Below are 21,188 nucleotides of genomic sequence, written 5' to 3' on the forward strand. Positions count from 1 at the left end.
ACAGCAGTCCCGAATCCACGACGACATGAAGTAGGTAACACACGCTTTACGCTCTACGCCACTGGAGAAATTGATGTTTGTGTGCGTTTCTTACACTTTGTATATCCCAGTCTGATACTGATGGGCGGAGTTGTTAGAAATCGCATCTGTTTACAAAGCAACAAAATTGACTTTGGCAAAAAGTGGTGGGGACATGACCCACCCGTCCACCCGCAAATTACGCCTATGGAAATATGCGTTATAATTTAAGCATTCGAAATGCCACGTGTTATGCATTGCAAAGTTAGGAAACGCGAATGTAAACTGTATTTGCAGACGCGTTTCAAACGCATTGATCATAATGCTTGCGTAGACTTCAGTGAAATGCGCTGGTTTCTCTCGGCGTTCTGAGCTGGTTTGTGCGAGTCTCATCGACAAACAACTCAAGTTCTTATCAGCTTCATCCAGCGCATTTACAATAAATGTGATCACTAGTGGATAATTTCACGCGCTTCCATGTCCAAGTGTACTCTTCCAAGTGTCTCATAGCAGACCTGTTGTTGTGCAGTTTCTGTTCATGTGTGCAAAGACATTTTAGAAATCTCGACCGAATAATGTTTCACGGCAATGTCCCTAATAAAGAGTATGTAGGCTGTGTGTGGTAACTCTATCTACATACAGTTAGGGTGATATTAAATGACTAGATTGCCTTCTCTATGCAACTTCGTCAACCTCGTTTCATTTGGTCACACCACAAGGTGTCCCTGTGGCCTCAAAGCTTCAGCACCGCCGCTCTGAGATCGATTGCTAATGTCTGAGGTGAAACACGCCGCCACTCATTAGCATACAGATAAAGAAATACATAAATAAATAAATATAAAAATAAATAAATGTAAAAATAAATAAATGTAGGAATAAATACATATATACATGAATAAATGTGGAAATAAATAAAAGTGGAAATAAATAAATGTATAAATAAATAAATGAAAAAATAAATAAGCGTGAAAAAATATATAATTACCCATAAATAAGGAAATAAAAGTATAAATACTCATTTATTTTTGCTTTTTTACATTTCTTCATGGATTTATTTTTTGTACTTATTTATTTTTAATATTGTCACTTTTGGAATTCCATACTTGTTGGGTCTGAGGGACCGACTGGTATCTCGCTACAGCTGTAGTGTGCTTTGAGCACCCCCTGCTTGCCGCCCACTGAAAACAAAAATTCCCACAGTATGGTCCTGATGCTACTAGATGATGAAGGCATACGTTGTGCAGTGTGTCTCTAAAGCAGGTCTGATCGATTTCTCTAGGCTCAGTCTCTGTGGCGCAATGGAATAGCGCGCTGGACTTCTAATCCAGAGGCTCCGGGTTCGAGTCCCGGCAGAGATGCAGTGCAGCTCTCGAATGAGATATATATTAATTTATTTATTGTTCTGTTTTATGGTACATGAAAGATTTGAGTCTAATAGCTTAGACTAGAGTAACACTGTACCCACAGATTGTGGATATAGTGTAAATAGGCCTACATGCAGAATAAAGAATTGAGGGTCAAAAATTCACAAGGGTCACTTCTTTATCTTTTTATGGTAGGCTATTAAAACTATGCAATAACATATGTAATTATGAATTAATTATGAAAAATCACTTGGTCATATTCGGTCAACCATTTTAAAAAGAAAAACATTTTATTTTTATCTACAACAATTTAGGCATACACTTTTCAGAAGAAATATTTTAGCAAAGTGACTCTAAATTTTGGAACAGTTTTGTGTCTGCCAAACAGAGATTTGCCAAATTATTTTTTGTTGTTGGCTATTTTATCTACATAAAATGTTCTCCATTTTCAATCCAAATAAAAATCCAATTCATTAAAAATATTATAAACTATTTTTTATAGGTTTCCAATTACAGTTTGCTGTACATATTCACTGGTCCATTTTAGCTGAACACATAGCTGCTTTTGTCTGGGCACAGTAATGCTCTTGGGCCTTTTAAAACATGTTTTTTAAAAACATGAATAGAGATTTAATAAGATACTGCATTACCGCTTGTTATCGATGACAAATTTGTCATCCTACCTCCCAGCAATTTTTCAAAAATCCTAACTACATGTTATTACAGTTTCTGTTCTTATTAGAAAAAAACAATGCAATGTAAAATTAATACAAATGTCCCCTATCTTTCAAACACTCTCCACCAGATGGCACAGCACACACAGAGACCATCATTCTGAAGTAATGACAACCACAGGGATTTGTTTACCAGTCGAGTGGTCTGATATATAATATTGTCAAACTCCAGTCGCATCCTTGACAATTTTAACTGTTACGCCGTTTACGCCACCCTGACATACAGTGCCCATAGCTACCTATTTCTTACTATTCAAAATTCTTTCATTTAGGCCTATATTAAGACTCATACATACTCGAGATGTGAGGCAATGCGCACAAATGAGAAGGTTAGGCATGAAGGATTGTTTCGCACCCGCGGGGTCTATTCTGTTTGTCTCTCTGGACTTCCAGAGAGGGAGGGCAACCGAACTGGGCTGGGTGTAAAGAAACAGAAAGGGAGGGGAGCAGCTGCTGACACAAAATAGAGAGAGAGAGAGAGAGAGAGAGAGAGAGAGAGAGAGAGAGAGAGAGAGAGATGTACAAGGAATGTGCCACTAATAAGAAACGGGAGCGTTACTGTGGACGCATGAGAGGAGGGCAAAAGCGGGAAAGACGGGAACAAAAAACGACTAGAAATGCGATAAAATAGTAGCGAAGGGGGATTATAAAGGAGAGAATTTTCACACCCGTTAATGGAAGGATTATAATCCACTATTGGAGGGGTTTTTGACGCTCCCCATGCGGAGGTTTGAGCTCGGTTGAACCATGCAGGGACTGCTGCTGCTTCTGAGTTTGTCGTTGAGTTTTCACAGAGGTAAGACACTAGCGGATTTAATGAATGTCCCGCTGAAACTCTCGCTAAAAGTAGTTTTATTTATTTATCTCTCTCTCTCTCTCTCTCTCTCTCTCTCTCTCTCTCTCTCTCTCTCTCTCTCTCTCTCTCTCTGTCTCTGTCTCTGTGTGTGTGTGTGTGTGAGAGAGAGAGAGCGAGAGAGAGAGAGAGAGAGAGAGAGAGAGAGAGAGAAGAGGTGGATTGTATAGCTTTCATGTCTCTACGATCAGAAAGATGCAAAGTGACCTTTGCGTTCAACGCGCAAAGTTAACGGCGCGGTCTTTCGAGCCCAATATGACTAAATACAAATTGGGAGAGAGGTTTGAGGGTAGAAAGGACACACACGCACGCACACATGCGAAGGCTTTTCTTTCACAGACGCTCGCAGAAAGAAACGCAGTGTTTCCTGTCTGTGGGTTTTGCAGGTCATTTCAGCATTTAAACCTGTGCGTACGTCTGCAAACATGGAATGATCACAAATTGCCATTATATAGACAGTTTCAAATGCATACAATACTTGTGCCAATTAATGTCCTTGCGTAGTACAAATTCAGGGGCCCATGCATCAATGTAGCCAGCGAGTTGCTAGGCGACAGCTCTACCTGTTAGATTACAGCATCTTTTACCATGATCGCGCCTATGCGGACACCCTTTCTATTGTCTGCCGTGACACACTTCACGTGTGTGTGCGCGAGTGAGTCAGAAAGGGAGAGCAAGGATGGACCACTCCATCGTAGGTGAGGGGCGTGTTTTTAAGGTACAGCAGATGATGTAACCATTACCACAATGTGGTAAATCGGTGTGCGTAGTAATTTACAGTCCAGGAAAAAAGAAACATTCACATTTATTGATTTACTAGCCTACCTTGTAAAAACAGGTTGATGTGTCAACCAGTCAGATGCTTTAAACGTCAGCATGCGACAAACTCGAGGCAGATTTTTCTCCATGCGATTTAGACTGACTGTGTTCAATATGATGCCATGTTAAAACTAGTATCTAATTAATAAACAATGACTCATGACTGGATAAATTAACAATGAAGACATCCTTTGAATTATTTAAAATAAGATGTATCATTCAAATCGCTGCTAATGCACAATGTGCATTACAGGTAACAACGCACATGTCTAATATGATGCCCGGAACACATTACGTTTTGACTGCATTGGTTTTGTCTGAGCAGTTGTACAGTATGCACTGATGTAGTTTGTAACGATTTATAATTATTAAATCTTAAAGTGAAATGAATTAAGGTATCAGTGAGGGGCTCACAGACTGATAAGATAGGGCTACTAAACAGAACCCAGGTCATGGAGGAACATAACTTGGCATGTAAATACGCCCTTTACATTCTTCCTCATGCCCTTAGCTATGCCAGATAAGTGCATTTCTAAAATGACCTTTACAGAAATTAATGGAGACAATTGGGACTGTGATGACAACAATGCACATATTGCACCCAAGTGTGGTGCTTCAAAGGGATAAAATAAAAAATAAAATTCTGTCATCATTTATTCACCCTCATGTTGCTCAAAACCTGTATGACTTTGTTGAACACAAAAGAAGATATTTTGAGAAATGTCTGCGTGGTTTTGTGTCCATACAAAGTCAATGGGGCCACTGTTGTTTGATTACCAATGTTCTTCTTTTTTTTAAATGTACATGTATTTTCGAAAAAATCAACCCCCTGACTAAAGGGTTTGATAGTTTAGTGCTTGATAAACTAATGTAAGACCACTAAATCCAAGCAGCCAAAGACATTTTGCATGAAAACCTGAGGTAGTTCCATGACTCACTCTGCTTCTGACTAAATGTACTGTAATTATTAACCCTTACAACGTTTTGTATTATCAATCACTATACTGTAGTATCACTGTGCATTATTGCTGTGTTCATGTAGGGCATTGACATTAAGGAGGTTTTATATTTATCTTTGTCCCTTTTTCTCTTTAAAGAATCCTACAACATCATATGCATATGTGCAGTGTCAGCAAGGTTTTCCATTGTATTACAATTTCTTACCAATATGAGAGAGCAATAAACAGCTGGTAAAAATTGTATAGAAAAAAGCTTAAAACACAGCATTTTTCTATACATTGTCTTCAGAGTTGTGTTAAAGCAGGATTTGAACTAAACTCTTCAAGAATGTTGCTATCCAGGCCAGGAGCAGGTTGGGGAATACCCCTGAAATTGAGTATTCACCCCCCCCCCCCACATGCGTTCTACAACTTGTAATGTGTGTAATTGATAATATGTTTAAAAAAAATCGAAACCAGTAATTCATTTTCTTTGGTATACGTAGTGTCACACTGTAGGATAGCTTACAAAGTTTGCCATTTACCAGAGTTTACCACAGTCTGATAGCAGAGCTCCACTTAACATGGTACTCATTGGTATGTGGGCTTATATTTATACATTTTTTGATGGTATTCCAATTTACTGATGTAATTGTAGTCGAGAGTATAGATGTTTGTGTCTGGAGGTAAGAACTGGAGGCAGGTGGGTGAAAGTGAGGGACAAAGATTTTAGATTTTTTTATTGTTGTTGTTAATGGGGGTGGGGGGCTGAGGGAACTGAGTGGTCTAGGCCAGAGGGAGAGAAAACCATTATTACGCATGCCCGACTGCTTTCATAAACGAGGCCTCTCGCACCCTCTCTTTTGCGCTCTCTCTTTTTGTCTGTCTTCCAATGAATATAGGGGGAAAAAGTTCAAAGGCCTGACTTAAACAAGAATCTTTGAACCCCCGCCTCCCATAAGGTCTCCCCATAAGGTCTCCCACATCCCTGCCCATGAAACAATTTTGAACATGCCATGTTTTCCCTTCAAATGAATAGTCTGTCATTCATTCACAATGTGTTTTGTCAGTGTTAGTCTTTGGTATCTGTGTTATTTAATTTTTGTCTGCGCTCCTGCATTGCTCATCCTACTTTCCAGAAATAGTTCTGTGGAAAGGCCCCTTGTTCTGACCCTCATTTTGCTTTTCATTCTTTTGTAAGTCTTCTCATTTTCCCCTGCTCCCTCTTTCCATCCCCCAGTCCGTTTTCCCCTTTTCTTCTCTCTAATAAGTTCCAGATGAGTTTCTTACATTCCTGTAGTCGGAGGAGGGGGAGGGCTCAGACAACGAGTGAGGGAAACGAGGATCGAGGGAGAAGCATGAAAAAGAGAGACCAAGGGAGACAGAGAGATGGAGAAGCACATGAATTAAAAGAGCACATGATAAAGAGGCACTCTGTACTTTAGACACTGATGAGATTCTCCTCTCAGTATGTGTGTGCGTGTGAGTGTGTGTGTGCATGTGTGGGGAATTTTCAGAAACCCGTCCCACCATCTCCCCTCCCCCAATGCAATGGAATGTGGTTGATGATGATGGTGATGTCATTTCTCATTCTCTGAAGTTTTCCAATCGGGGAGGGCTGATCGTCTGAAACGGCCAATCAGCCTACCTGAAATAAAAACAAATAACAGGGAGCATGGCATTCTACAATAAAAGCATTATTACAAGTCAGTCATTGAAGTTACAAAGCAAAGTGTTAAACCGTTAAACTATTAAACAGCTGTTGAACCAATACTGATACTTTTAAACACAATACAGACTACATTAAGCTAATGAGACCTACATGAAGAGCGTGTATCAGATAATAATGACTTTTGGTTGGTTACTCATACTCAAGCAACATACCTACCAGCATTGCTTATTTTCTTCCCTTTAACAAAGAATGCATTTGTATCAGAGTACGTTAGATGAATGAAATAAATGGCACAGCATCTGGGAACAAGTTTATCTGACATTATGTGTGTTTGACAGACACACAAAAATCATACACCCACACACAAAAAGCACATCTGGCATTCCCAGCCTCTTGATATTTATTTGGAAAGCTAAATATTTAATGCATTGATAGGATGACTGTGCCGCATTAGCCAATACCTCATGCCTCGGCCCATTTGAAGTGGACAGTCCATCCAAGCATTTGCATAGCACTCTACTGATGACCCTTAAGGTTGCCATGGTCGCTGTATGTAATATTATGTAAATGTTTCCACAGTAGCCATGGCAACAATAGCTGCAACAGTGCTTTACGCAAATAAAGAACGTTGAAATCAACTATGAAAATGCTGCAGAAGACCAACAAACCAGTGAGAGACTCGTGAACATATGGGCTGAGGAACAAAATGGGGGAAGAGGAGGAACCAGCGAGAACTTATATTCCTTCCCTCCTATTTCAAATAGAACAGTTTCTATAGCAACAGTGGGCTGCAGATAGAGGGACAATGAGCAAGGAAAAAGGGGTAGAGAGGGGTATAGGGAAGGACAGAGAGTGAGTGAGAGAGAGAGAGAGAGAGAGAGAGAGAGAGAGAGAGAGAGAGAGGTGTGAAAAATGGGATGAAATAAGAGGAAAGAATGAGAGAGGACATGGAAATGGAACGGTGAGTTAAGAGTATGATGACTGCGGGAATAGACAAACAAGACGAAACATGGTGAAAATGGCAGGGGGAAGAGAACTGTGTAAAACATAGCAATGGTCTCTGCAGTGTTACCTAGTAAAAGGGCTTAACTAAGAAAGAACATGTACTGTACATTAAGGTATTTTTACCATTTAGCATTATCATTACCATTTATATTCTCACATGGCATTTATTATCTATTTATTAATATATTATGAATGAGAATATGTAATAAACTTAAGCAAACTACATATATACGCACACAAACGTTTTCCATGCACACAGAGCAAATAAGCAACAACAAAAAAAACTTTCACTGTAGTTTTTTGCATGGTCAGCTGTTGCTATGGTGATGTTTACATTGCGCCAGTAAAAGTGCCTGATTGGTGGAGACCCAGATAGCAAAGGATGACAAAAGATGTGGAGAGAGAAATTATGATATAGGATAAATTAAAAATAGGATGGACATAATGATTTTGACAGGTTTATATGCAGCAATGAATGTGATGGTAATTTATCAGTGACAGAATGCATTAGCAGGCTAGCGACGTATTAAAAAGAAATAAGCAATAGTATCATTATAGCATCGAAAGGATGAAAGTGCTTGTGTGTCCCTTGTTTAAGTGTGAATAGCGTAGGTGAAGTCAGCTCTTACGGTTCGCTTCTTCAGGCACCTTGACCGCAAGCAGGTGACGTATTCCTTATCCAGACATACTCCTTTGTTGTCTGAGCGCATGAAGTCACTGAAGAGTCTCTTGTCGCATACATTCACAGCAGTTCTACCCCTTTTTGTGAACGAATCAGTGATGATTTTAAAAGTATTTTATGTATATATTACGTACCGTAGGAGAATCTATTTGGATTTAGAGCTGCCATGTAAAAAAATGGACATACTGTGTACTCATGTACACAGTATTGTAGAATATGTACTCATGTGGTCTTGAAGAACTATTATACATAAGCATTATATGTTTATTTGAATTATAGAAAAAGGAAAAAAATAGATCAGTAAGATATTGTAAGTTTTATAATGCTGTTTTCCAGATGCAAAGGAATTCCTCCAAGATAACAGTGAAATGTACAGTTAGATAAATAGTATATTGTAGCTTCAGTGTGTAGCTCTCACTTTGTCACGATTCTCGGGTGAGGTGAGAGACAGAGGACCCAAGTGCAGACAGGGACGTAAGGGGTTAAACAAGACTTTAATAATATAAACATAACAAACACCCACGGGGGGGATAACATAACAAAACATGGAAACAGGAACAAGGACTAACTAGACTGGACTAATAACACTTGACATTAAACTATACTAACTAAAAGACAGTAACTCACCCACATGACACAAACACAACACAACAATGGACCAGCACAGGACAATGAAACATGAGGACTATATAAAGGGGACGAAATCAAGAAGGAACAGGTGCGGGACATGAACTAATTAACAAGCAATAACGAGACGACAGGGCGGGAACAGAGACGCCACACCGGAGAGAGGGGGTATATGGAAGGCCAAAACTGTCTCTCTCCACATAAAACAAGAGGTTCTGTCATGGCTCTGCCACAAGATCAAGAAAAGCAAGACAAGATGGGGCAGAACCATGACACACTTAAACAGTGTAAGGCTCAGTACAGCCTTTTGTTGCTGTAAAATCTTAACTTCTTTAATAGAACTTTCTTTGAATGTGTAATACACAGAGTTCACCATGGTTATTAGGAGGTGGGAGGGTCTTACCCATTTTTTATTTCTATTTATGAAGGAGCATACCACGTTTAAATGACATCATCTGGTTTTACATTTTCATGTTGTACCCACAACTTTATAACTCACAAATTTATATCCTTTGGTATACTGAGTTTGCTATTCGGCAACCCTTGATGAGAGGCTGCTCTCCCAGGTCGGTCAAGTGGTGTGTTCTTGACACGAGTGTGGTATGTAAGTGTGGTCAGACTGTGTGTGTGACCACATCTTTGCGCGGTCAGGACGTTGGCAGTGTGGCACGGACTACTGCTGGTAACCAGGGATCAGTGACTTTAGAAAATCAGGACACTCTAAATTTGTCACTGCAGCATAACCCACATAATGAACACTATACAAGTCCCCCCTCCCTCATTAGATTTATTTTACTTCCTCTCAAGCCATGTCTCTGTATTTGTATCTGTCCTCATATCCCCTGTTTCTCTCCCTCTTTGTCTCTCTCATCTATAAATTCCTGCTTCCATGTGTTTGACTAGAGTCACAAATAATAAGCCAGTATTTAGACCATTTCCTATAGTGAGGCATACAAGAATTCATATTAAAACGACATCATCACATTTACACAATGTATTGTCTTTGTAAAAGGAGGAAATTCCATTGATTTTATGAAATTGTTAAACGTAGGGCCATTTACAAAATAAATGTGAAATAAAAAAGTGTCAAACAGTCTTTTTGTATCGAGAGCAAAGCATATTTTCGTCGTGAGTCGGACTCGTGACCAGAAGGTTGCCGGTTCGATTCTCAGGGCGGGTAACGACTGAGGTGCCCTTGAGCAAGGCACCTTACCCCTACTTGCTCCACGGGCACTGCAGTGATAGCTGGCCACTGCTCCGGGTGTTCCTGTGTTCACAACTTGCTGTGCGTGTGTTCACTACTCTCTGGATGGGTTAAAAGCAGAGGTCACATTTCGGCTATGGGTCACCATATCTGACTAATAGGTCACTTTCACTTCACTTTCACTTTTCACTTCACTTCACTTTCATATTTTGTTGGGCTAAAGCACAAATGAATTCCACAAGACTTTCAACTGGTTTGCCTGACTGACTGGCACAGCACAGGAAAAACAAGTTCAATGCTTTGATTCCAACAATGAAAAAACATTATTTTATGCTTTTTACCTAAAGTTATTTACAATGAATTTGTATGGTTTAATTTAAGAATCAAAGGTATACGCAGCAAAAATGGTATGTCAACATTGAAGATGTTGATTTATTATTTCATTATTGCAGGTTTGCTCAGAGGTCAGTACAGTATCTGCATTTACCTGCAGGGGCGGACTGACCAGTAGGACATTCTGTCAAAGTCCAGAACGGCCGTCCCACCGACCGCGTCCAGTGTCCTTCTGGCAGATGTATTATAAACGGACGAGTCGGACACATATGCATGTAATGCAATGCACATGTTACATACAACAACACCCCACCCCCCCCCCCCTTTGGTAGAGGACCGATGCCATCTAACACTCCCTGTGATCACAGCCCATCCCCCCCTCAACAGAATTGGTGGAGGGCCGATGTTGGCCGAAATGTCCAGGGCCGAATTTGCTTCCCAGTCCGCCACTGTTTACCTGTGTGTTTGGATGAGCATTCACGCGCATGTATTATACAGTAATTTATACAACATCCATCATTAATTTTACAGTACAAATGAATTGTATGATATACTACAATATACTGGAAACTACTGCTGTTGAGTAATAAGAGGATCTTGGATTATGTAAGAAAAAGAAAGTTTCCTAAGCAACATCCAGGTTTTTGATTTATAAATAGCATAAATGTATATGTTACTGCATTATTTTTCACCTAAATAACATTTACATTTATGCATTTGGCAAATACCTTTTTCATACATGTGCATTAAAGGTCTGTATATGCATTCCTGAATTAAACCCTTGACTGGTGTCAACATTATAATCGGTATAACAAAAACCATGATTATTAGTATTGTGTTAAATCCAGACTTATTATATCATAAAATATTCAGCACCCATTAAAAACTTTGCTCTAAGAGTAACAAAGGTTGCAAACTCTTTCTCTGCCTCCATACACTTTGAGTGTGATTCATTGACCAAATGACAAAAAGGCAAAACACAAGAGTAAACAAAATTAATGTCTTGTTAAAGAGGATTCTGAGAATTGTTTCTAAACACATTATAAATGTTAGAAATGTATTGCTGAAACGCATTACATAGACTCAGAAGTATGTAGTACTGAAATGTGGAGTTAAACCGTTTTTCACCAATTCTCTGTTCAGGATTGTTTGTTTGGGTGGGGCTAAAATGGTGGCTGATGCAATGGAGCGTCCGAGCATCCATGGCCAATCCCCTATCACTAGAGCACCTAGCATCAGGCAACGTGCTTCTGTGATTTTCTATTGATGAATATTGCACGCATTGACTTGCGCGTGTTTGAATTCAAATCCTCCCATAAAACTCTTCACATACTGTAAGCCTACTGGGGACTCAGGTTGAGAGACACGAGTGGGCGTGGCTTCAGGGCCAACAGCGGTGAGCAGAGTCCTGCTAATTTTTCCAAGATTTTGATAACTTATTTTATTTACTTGGATGTTTTTTTCTCCATTCAAATTTGGCTGGGTGGTTAACAACACACTTTTATGTTATGTGACAAACTCAGAACACATATTTTAATGTCACTTAACCGGGATTTTAAAGATAAATTTCACTTATCATCATTTATTTCTTTACAAAAACATGTATATAAATATTGCAATAATACCGTTACCGTGGATTCTTTTGACCATGATAACCGTGTATTGAAAATATGCAGTGGTGTAAAGTATTGGAGTAAATGTACTTAGTTACTTTACTTAAGTATCTTTTTGGCTACTTTGTATTTGTACTGAGTATTAAAGATATTAGCAACTTTTACTCTCTACTTAACTACATTTTTGAACAAGTATATGTACTCTTTACTCCACTACATTTGTAATGACTAATGCAATTACACATTACATTTTGCATGACACCTATCTTATAATTAATATTGCCATTTACAGGGCAATGAAGGTACTACAATCTTGTGGATTTTGCCCTAACTTACAAAAACTTGTCAACATGGCTTCTTTATATGAATATGAGTGCAGTATCAGGTAGATGTCAATCGCTGGCGGTTTATACATGGTTAGCCCTTACCCGCTATTTCTACAGTAATATATTGGCAACACTGTTGCCAGCTAGTTACTGTAGGTCACACATCTACAAAAGCTCTTGTTTTTAAAACTAACTCTTCCTAAATGTGCTCTAAACATGTTTGCTCAAAATTTGACCATGTGGTGGGACTATTGCCATGAAGTGATGTAAACCAGTAAAAAGAATGTATAGTATTTCAATTTTCAAAAGTGCTCTCACACTATATAGACAAAATATTAACCTATAGAATGAGTCGGACACAGAGAAATGAACAATCCACATATGAATCTCAACAATGGTGACAATCAACTGAACAGCTTCATGCTGCAATGCATGCTGGGTACATAGTACAAAACTCATTCATGATTGTTTGTCACCATTGATGAGGTTTGTATGTCAAGTGTCTAACTGTGTCTCAATTGCAAAGAAAGATTTTCTGACAGAGATCTTTCCATTATAACATGTAATCACTTTACCAAACATATCTTAATAAATCTTAAATGCTATATTATTATTATTTAATGATTGAATTCTTTCAGATGTATCTTCAGTTACTAAGCAAACATAAAGTTGCGGTTCCTGTAAAGTCCCTTTCAGTGTTATTGTATAAGTGTACATTTTAAAGCTACAAGAAAGTCAAAGAGTCCAACCAAAGCAAACACTGATCGCCATAATGGTGACTTAAAACATAATTGAACCACTATGAACTAGAGTTAAATCTCAATAAGATCTTACACAGATGACAGAAATAAAGTGAAAGTGGTGTCTGTAATATATGAAGATGTTATTGATGTTTGTGTTTAATTATCCTCTGGTGAAATCTTGACAGATTTATTGTGTTCATCTGCTATTTACACTTGTTCATCTAAGACTGTGTGACTTAAGTGCGTTAATAGATTCTTTAATAATGTATCTTCAAACAGCCATTGCAGTAGTTTACTGTAAAACACCTACAGTAACTAGCTGGCAACAGTGTTGCCAATATATTACTGTAGAAATGGCAGGTAAGGGCTAACAGTGTATGTGAAATGAGGACATGACTGCAGCTGGCGATGAGGCCCAAACCAGCATGTCCAGTGCAAAAAGGCTTTGACTTTTTAATTCTACTTAACATTATTTTATTTATCTGTTATATTGAAGAGACCTTTTTGAAGGACTTTGGTTTACTTATGAGCACTTGAGCTTAAAGGAGACTTAGGGTGTTTGTAATGACGTAGGTTATGGTGTCGACCATGATTTGTTGCAATTTTGAGGTGTTCAGTCTTATTATGATTTAAGAAAATAAATGCGATTGCTCACCTCACAAATCAACTGTTTCTAGTTTTTCCACTGACATGTCTCTTAAGTGTTGAGGACTAGTGCTGCTTTGAGCCTACATTCAGTATGAGTAAAATACTCAAGTTCTGTTAAAATCAGATACTCAAAGACTTTTACTCAAGTCGTTTTGGAATTGGTGACTTGTAACTTGTAATGGAGTAATTTTCACTGCAAGGTATCTGTACTTTTACTTAAGTATGGTTTTCAGGTACTCTTTACACCTCTGAAAATATGACATTTTGACAGCCCCACCCATAGCCTTTGTGTTTCTAATGCAATGTTTTACCAATTGAGCTACAAGAACAGAAATAAACAAAACAAAGGCCATGGTTGTGACACCAGTTTTCAAATATACCAATTAATAAATATATTAGATTAGTACAGTTTATCATTTGCTTTAAAAGAGGTTCAAGAGGCATTTGTTTGTCATTGCACAATTTACGCAGGGGAGAACAGAGAATCAAAATGATGAGGCTCAGACTTAAGACTCAGACTTGAGTAACAACAATGTCTATCCATTAACAGTTTTACATCAGAGGGAAATGATAAAAGCGTCAATACTGCCTACTATACAATTAGTTGTCAATTAGGTAGAAGATGGATGCAACCAAATAGCATTCGCAGTATGAAATCATAAATATTATACTGCTTTGACTAGCAACCAACTGTAAAGTAGACTGCATTGACAAATTTTTTATTTCTCTGTGCTGTAATACCGTTAATGGATAGACATGGTCATGGATTTTAGTGAAGGCCAAGTGAATGAAGGCCTATTATGCAACATCCACAATAACTATGTTTTTTACCACTATGATGATAGGGTGTTTAATGGGCGGGTCTTCTGGCTAGTAATATAGCAATTTACTTTATATTAATTTATATTCATATTTAATTTTTATTAATATTTTATTGTATATTGTTTTAAATTCAATTACAACATTTATTGATTCTTTGCGGAGATCTACCGGAAGTTTGGGCCACATAATGTTTGTTTATTTTGTTGCCTTTGAAATGTCTATAGTAAATATATTATATGTAGATTGTTGTGGAAACCAAGATTTGTCTTTAAAGATATTTTATAGCTTGCAAACAGGAACAACTCAAAACAGAGTGACAATCATAAGTCTGCAGAGAGTGGAACATCTTTATACCCCCTACTCCTTTCTCCACCAATCATCTGTCTCATTTTACATCATCCCATGCTATGTTTCATTCTTATCCACAGCTCCAAGGCCGTGCACATCTTCCCTTCTCAATAACACAATATATCATTCATTCTAGAAGCCTGTTTGTTCTTTGACCTCTACCAAAACCTCACGTAGGCCTCATTTCCGCTACATTCAAAGATAAATCAGTGGAACACTCCTAAGACCCTAACAATCTCACACCTGTCTTAGTAGAAGTAATGAATACATATTCTTACATTAGTTTGTAAAGCACAAGTTTGCAAAAGCATAGAAATAAATATTTCCTCCACAAGATATATTTTATATATCGAAATATTTAAATCTTTCATTTCAGTTATTCGTCATCACAAACATTCATTGTTTGCATGCATTTTTAATTGCTGACTGTTTAAACTTTCAAAAATTTTACTCGCACACTGTTCTTCTGACATGTGAGCACGCACACTCAAAGCACAGAAAGCTAGCTGTCATACAGCATAGAACCTTTTGTATATTTGTGAGACCTTTTATGAAAAATGTATTGGAAAATATTGGCATATCAGATATTTGCAAAAATCCAGGAGCCTACTGTGCATACCTAGTGTCTCAAGAAGGTCCCGGGATATGGCCCTTACACTTCAATGTTTGCTAAAGTGGGTTTTTTACCACAATAGTAATACATTTCTCAAAGAAGCAAAGAACATATACAACAAACAGTTTAGAATAAATACAGCATCAGAGTTCCATATTTAGTGCATTGTCCTACAGAATATATATTTTTCATGGTCATTAGAGAACGTTTCCTCTTGTTTGAGTTCATTAAATTTCACCCAAAGTGATCAGAGATATTGCATTTAAAAGGGGAGGGTTCAAGGGTGGAAAGCAGGCATATGCCAGTTGTTAAGAAACTAAAAGAGATGGGGACCTACAGAGGAATGCTGGAGGGACGAGAGAAGAGAGAGAGACAGAACAAGAGGGCTGATATTTAATGTGATAAATGGAATGTGACAGCCTGTCTCCAAACCCCCTCCAACCAGAGAGGAAGACCACAGAAATAGAAGGCATGCAGGGCTGAGGAGAGAAAAATGTATAAAAAAAGAAATAGAAAACTGGAAGTAATTGTGCAAAAATGACAAAACATATCACAAGCAATGACTCTGCTTGTTAATTTTGCCCCAAACTAGAAACATAATGGTGTTAACATGGAATCCCATGAAAAGCAGCAGTTAAAAAAGAGACAAGAAAGGAAAGACTAGAGAAGGACAACAATGGAGGTAGCAAATGACCTCGCTGCTCACATAAGAAAGAAGGAAAGAAAGCATTGACTAAAGAAAAGAAGAATGTGGAGAAAATAAGATTTGCCTTTATTTAATTTACAACATTCTTGATTTCAGTCCAATTAAAGATACACAACCCAGACTTTGAATGAAAGCTTTCATTGTAAGTCAGTACAAGCTGGAGACTCATGCTTGTCTGGAGTATCAAATGTCCTCCAGTGTGTCAGAGAATAAGAGAGTGATGCTGGTGGATGTGATGTTTTGCAGAGGAAGAAATATGGAATTTGGTATCATGGGATGAATTCCTTCTTTCAGAGTATTTCATTGACTAATATATAAAATAGCTCATGATAGTGAAAATGCTCAATGGATGTGTATCAGTGTTAAAGTGTTTTGCTTATGAACCGTGACAGCTGCTGTTTACATTTACTATCACTTTTCTAACTGTAAAATTGGTTCATTGTTCTGTAAAGGGATATTTTATCAGAAAATAAAAATTCATTTTATCTCCCGTATGTCATTTTAAATCTGTAGGGCTTACTGTCTTTGTTTAGCAAGTCCATGCTGCAGACAAGCAAACATTAGCAGACAGTTTCTCCAAAAAGCAGAAACTTTGTGCTATATAAATATTCTAAAGCCACACAAAAGCTTTGTGTGAGGAATATACGCATATCATAGTCGTTCATGCTTGATAAATCGTGCCCTCTGCTGTCGCTCTGAAATATCATTTGAAGTCTGTTTCTTTTCATTCTTCCTTGTTTATAGTTTGATTCATTCCTGTAATACAATCCCTTGTTACTGCCTACAAAATACATTAAAAACAAAAATATGAATGAACCTATGAAACTTTAATGCGATTTTAACATTGTATCATTCCATTCATTGTTTCAGTGCTTACAGCACGGTTCTCTCAGGAGCCTGCAGACCAGTCGGTGGTTTTGGGCCAGAGGGTGGTCCTGTCCTGTGTGGTCTTCAACTATTCGGGCATTGTGCAGTGGACCAAGGATGGACTGGCCTTAGGCATCGGAGAAGACCTCCGGGGTCAGTGATATAAAACAATTTTCTTTCTTTCTTTCTTTCTTTCTTTCTTTCTTTCTTTCTTTCTTTCTTTCTTTCTTTCTTTCTTTCTTTCTTTCTTTCTTTCTTTCTTTCTTTCTTTCTTTCTTTCTTTCTTTCTTTCTTTCTTTCTTTCTTTCTTTCTTTCTTTCTTTCTTTCTTTGCTCCGCACACCCGTATTAATTCTTTGATCTGTCTGTTTGTTTGTCTGTTTCTGTGCAACTTTTTTCCTGTTGCACAGGATTCTTTTGCTCTTTTGCTTTCTACTCCACTAGCTCGCTCATCATTTCTCATTCCTTGTGGACTATCATGAGAACAGTGAGGGCAGGATGTGTTATTTTTAACCTCTGCCATTATAAATAGATAAATTTGGACCTGATAAACTACATTTGCTACATTTGCCAGATTCTGTTATAAAAATGTGAAATGGCATAAGAAACATTTCTCTTCCTTCTCCTGGTTGTCTCTCTCTCTAACTCTCTCTCTCTCACTTTGACTTAGTGTGTAGTTGTATTTATACTTTGATGCTTCACTGGTTTGTCCCCGTGGCTTTCATATAAAAGCATGTGAACAAGTCCTGCACACACGCACATGCACACGCACACGCACGCACGCACACACACACGCGCACACACACACACACACACACACACGCACGCACGCACGCACGCACGCACACGCACGCACACACACACACACACACACACACACGCACGCACGCACGCACACACACACAAACATGCGCGATAGAAATGAGTGAAAGAGAAAAGGGGTGTGTGTGGTTTAGGATGTGTGATGTAATTCACAGCAGAATTTTTGTCATTTTTCTTGCAGCAGAAGCTGAAAATGTCCATGTCATAGTGCTAACATATATCATACTGCCTCACAGAACAAACTCTACTGCCACCCAGTGATGGAAAACATCACTAGGACACTATGTTGTGTGTTTCTAGCTAGACAAGCATCCTTAGTAGGTCATCATTACATGGGGTTAGTGTTTCGTATCGTATATAACTTTAACATGCTACAATGTTTGCTAAGTATGTAGATTGCATCCTATTTTTTAAAAGTCTTTTAATATGAATATGTCATCTTGGCTATTGTGACAAAATTCACATTTAGAAGATATAGACCACTTCGGAAGACATAAACAATGCTGGTCCAATGCTGGTCTATGTATTATTATGTTATAAGAATAAAAATATTAAATAAACTGCAAGTGCTTCTGGACCAGTGTTTACATCTTGTCTATAAGCAAAAAGTAAAATTTTGATGACATCATTCTGCATTTTAGCTTTTCATCAAAGTGCCTGTCCACATTTTCTTTTTATATTCTGCAGCATCCCACCCCTTACAGGAGCTGAAATCAGCCATTTTGTCACGTTTATTATTTCTTTAACAGTGAGCTAGATATGAGATACGGAATGATTCAGACAGTGTAAATATGCTTTCCATTGGGCTGACTGACATTTTGAGTTACTCTGTGACTACACCGGACACAGCGCGGTGCGATGCGACAAAAGACAATAGAACGCATTATTTAGAAGTTAAACCCATTTTAATTTTTTATTTTATCCACACTGGATGTGGCGCAGTGCGACGTGACAATCCCATTAAAACAAGGCGTGTGTTGTGTAGCGTCCGGTGTAGACATGGTGTTAGTATCGCACAAGCTGCCACAAAGACATGATAGCAAAGAGTAGAGCTTATGTGCGAGCCCGGCACTAAATTTTGATAGCAAATTTGATCTCAAAAAAGCAAAAGTATAGTTTTGTGCATGCTTTATAAGTATGTCATTGTGTTTAATTTAAGAATTTCTCTTATTCTTTCCTCTCCTCACTTAGATAAATGGTTATCTTAGATAAATGGTTAAAAAGCTAATAGTCTGTATTTGTTTTTTCTTCCAGCCTGGCCGAGGTATCGTGTGTTAAGGCTGGTGGATATTGGCCAGTATAATTTGGAGATCTCCCCTGCAGAACTCTCAGATGACTCTCTCTATGAATGCCAGGCAACGGAGGCAGCGCTGCGCTCCAGACGTGCCAAACTTACCGTTCTTAGTGAGTACTATGAATGTGTGTTTGCTTAGGTAGGGGGTTCCAAAAAGAATCTGCGTAGCTGAAGGAACAGTTCACCCAAAGAGGAAGTTATTTACTCACTGTCATGTCATATGACTGTTTTTCCTCTGAGTAAAACAAATGAGGGATTTATGGGTAGCTCTTTTTCATGCAGTTACAATGAACAGGGACCGGATCTTTTTAGCTTGTTTAAGAACGTAAAGGTAAAATTAAAAGTATGATAAAAGTAGCCCAAGTTATATTAATATTTATGGATTTGGAACTTCTATGCAAAGTGACATTCAAGGCATTCAAGTTAGACATTTTATCAGTTTGTGTTACCTGAAATTCTGAAGACATATAGCAGCTTAGAAGCAGTTTCTCACTAACAAATCTTGACATCTGACTGATTTCGCCCTGACATGTTCACAAGTAGTCACGACTGATTCATCTAAATTGCTCTTATATATGACTTTAGAAGACTTGGAATAAGCATACTTCTGATATTTTACAGTACTTTGAGTAGTTCTTGAAGCTTAAAAGCTGCAGACCTCATTCATTGTAATGTCACAAAAAAACACATTTTTTTATTTTGTGTTCTAAGGAAGTCATGAAACTTTGGAATGACATGAGTAAATGATTTTGTGGGTGAACTAATAGGCCTCATGAATTCTTGTAAATGGCTCAGATGGTCAAGTATATTTGTTTGCTTGTTATATTTTATTGCTATTGTTTTTTTTCTGTTTATGTTTTTTATAATGTTATGTTTTCTATGATGTTCGAGAAAGCAATGATATGTTAAAGATATGTTAAAACATTTAGATTTAGATGGGTTACCTCTGGTGTAAGGCCTTGTCTGAGTTGTTTGCTAACTGTCATGGACTCTGCGTGTTTGTGTGTGTAGTTCCTCCTGATGATCCAGTGATTGAGGGCTTCCCAGAGGTCCTCCTCACAGCAGGGGTCCCTTACAACATGAGCTGTGTGTCCCGTGGAGCCAAACCCGCCTCTGTCATAGAGTGGCAGAAAGACGGGCTGCCGATAGACGGGGCCGTCAGCACCACGGTGAGATACAGACTAGCTGATATGTGTTAACGTTTTAGCTTCTTTTCAGTACAATCCACTCTTCAGCAAAGAACAATTTCATTCCAGCGGATTCTCAGTGACCTTCACTGCGAAAAACACACCTTCAACAAAAAATCTCTCATTTTTTATTAACATTCCCGTTCTTTAGGAGCTGCTCCCAGACAGGAAACGAGTGACCACACGAAGCTTCCTACCTATTCTTCCCATAGACACAGACACAGGGAAGAACTTTACCTGTGTGGCCACTAACCTGGCTGTGCCCATGGGCAAACGGGCCACTATCACCCTCAACGTACACCGTGAGTATAGAAATTTCAAAAGCTGTTTTTATTTTCTATAATTAATACAACATTACATATAGAACATGAAAAATAAGTGTCACTCAGTAGAGGCTAGCTAGTACGGAATCAGATGATGATAACAAGATTGCATATTTGAGTTTCTTGAATGCAGTCAACACTATAGTCTGTGCAAAAATAGAGAAAAAGTGAAGGAGATGATTTACTTAAAATGCTGTTAAAAGAAACCATACATTATGTAAAATAATATATTATATAATATATACGTATACGATGCTGTATTAGACTTGCAGGCAAAATGTGGGTCACAGTAAAAACATATTATTGATTTTGGTAATAAAAAGGATAATCAGCTGCTTTTGTACCATTCTCTAGCGATGGCACATGTTTAAAGCTAAGATTGATCAAATAAACTGTAAAACTGCAGCTATGTATATGCCAGCAACATGCATGTGCATTTTTATGCTTTATTTGTGGCTTTGCTATCTGTTATGTACTCTGAATGTTTTCTGCAGACCCACCAGTGGTGACATTATCAATTGAGCCTCGCTCTGTACTAGAGGGAGAAAGAGTGACCTTCACATGCCAAGCTACAGCAAACCCACCTATTATGGGCTACAAGTATGTCTTACTAAATGTGATGAAACAG

General features: G+C 38.2%; 1 protein-coding gene and 1 non-coding gene across 5 annotated transcripts in view; both read left to right on the top strand.

Annotated features, from left to right (window-relative positions):
- Positions 1-1,302: 1,302 nt before the first annotated feature.
- trnar-ucu (transfer RNA arginine (anticodon UCU)) lies at positions 1,303-1,376 on the top strand. The gene has a single exon. It is a non-coding gene; the product is annotated as a tRNA-Arg (tRNA).
- A 1,234-nt stretch (positions 1,377-2,610) lies between these two features.
- Positions 2,611-21,188, top strand: part of kirrel1a (kirre like nephrin family adhesion molecule 1a) — a 36,631-nt gene continuing 18,053 nt past the window's right edge. For all 4 annotated transcript variants that reach the window (XM_057332807.1, XM_057332823.1, XM_057332814.1 and 1 more), the window contains exons 1-6: positions 2,611-2,912; positions 16,939-17,088; positions 19,011-19,160; positions 20,062-20,219; positions 20,389-20,539; positions 21,055-21,160. In XM_057332807.1, the coding sequence (XP_057188790.1) occupies positions 2,864-2,912; positions 16,939-17,088; positions 19,011-19,160; positions 20,062-20,219; positions 20,389-20,539; positions 21,055-21,160 (764 nt within the window). In that variant the 5' untranslated portion in view covers positions 2,611-2,863. The remainder of the gene's footprint in view (positions 2,913-16,938; positions 17,089-19,010; positions 19,161-20,061; positions 20,220-20,388; positions 20,540-21,054; positions 21,161-21,188) is intronic.

This window comes from Triplophysa rosa, linkage group LG1 (genome assembly GCF_024868665.1).
Source record: "Triplophysa rosa linkage group LG1, Trosa_1v2, whole genome shotgun sequence".
In the NCBI taxonomy this organism is placed as follows: Eukaryota; Metazoa; Chordata; class Actinopteri; order Cypriniformes; family Nemacheilidae; genus Triplophysa; species Triplophysa rosa.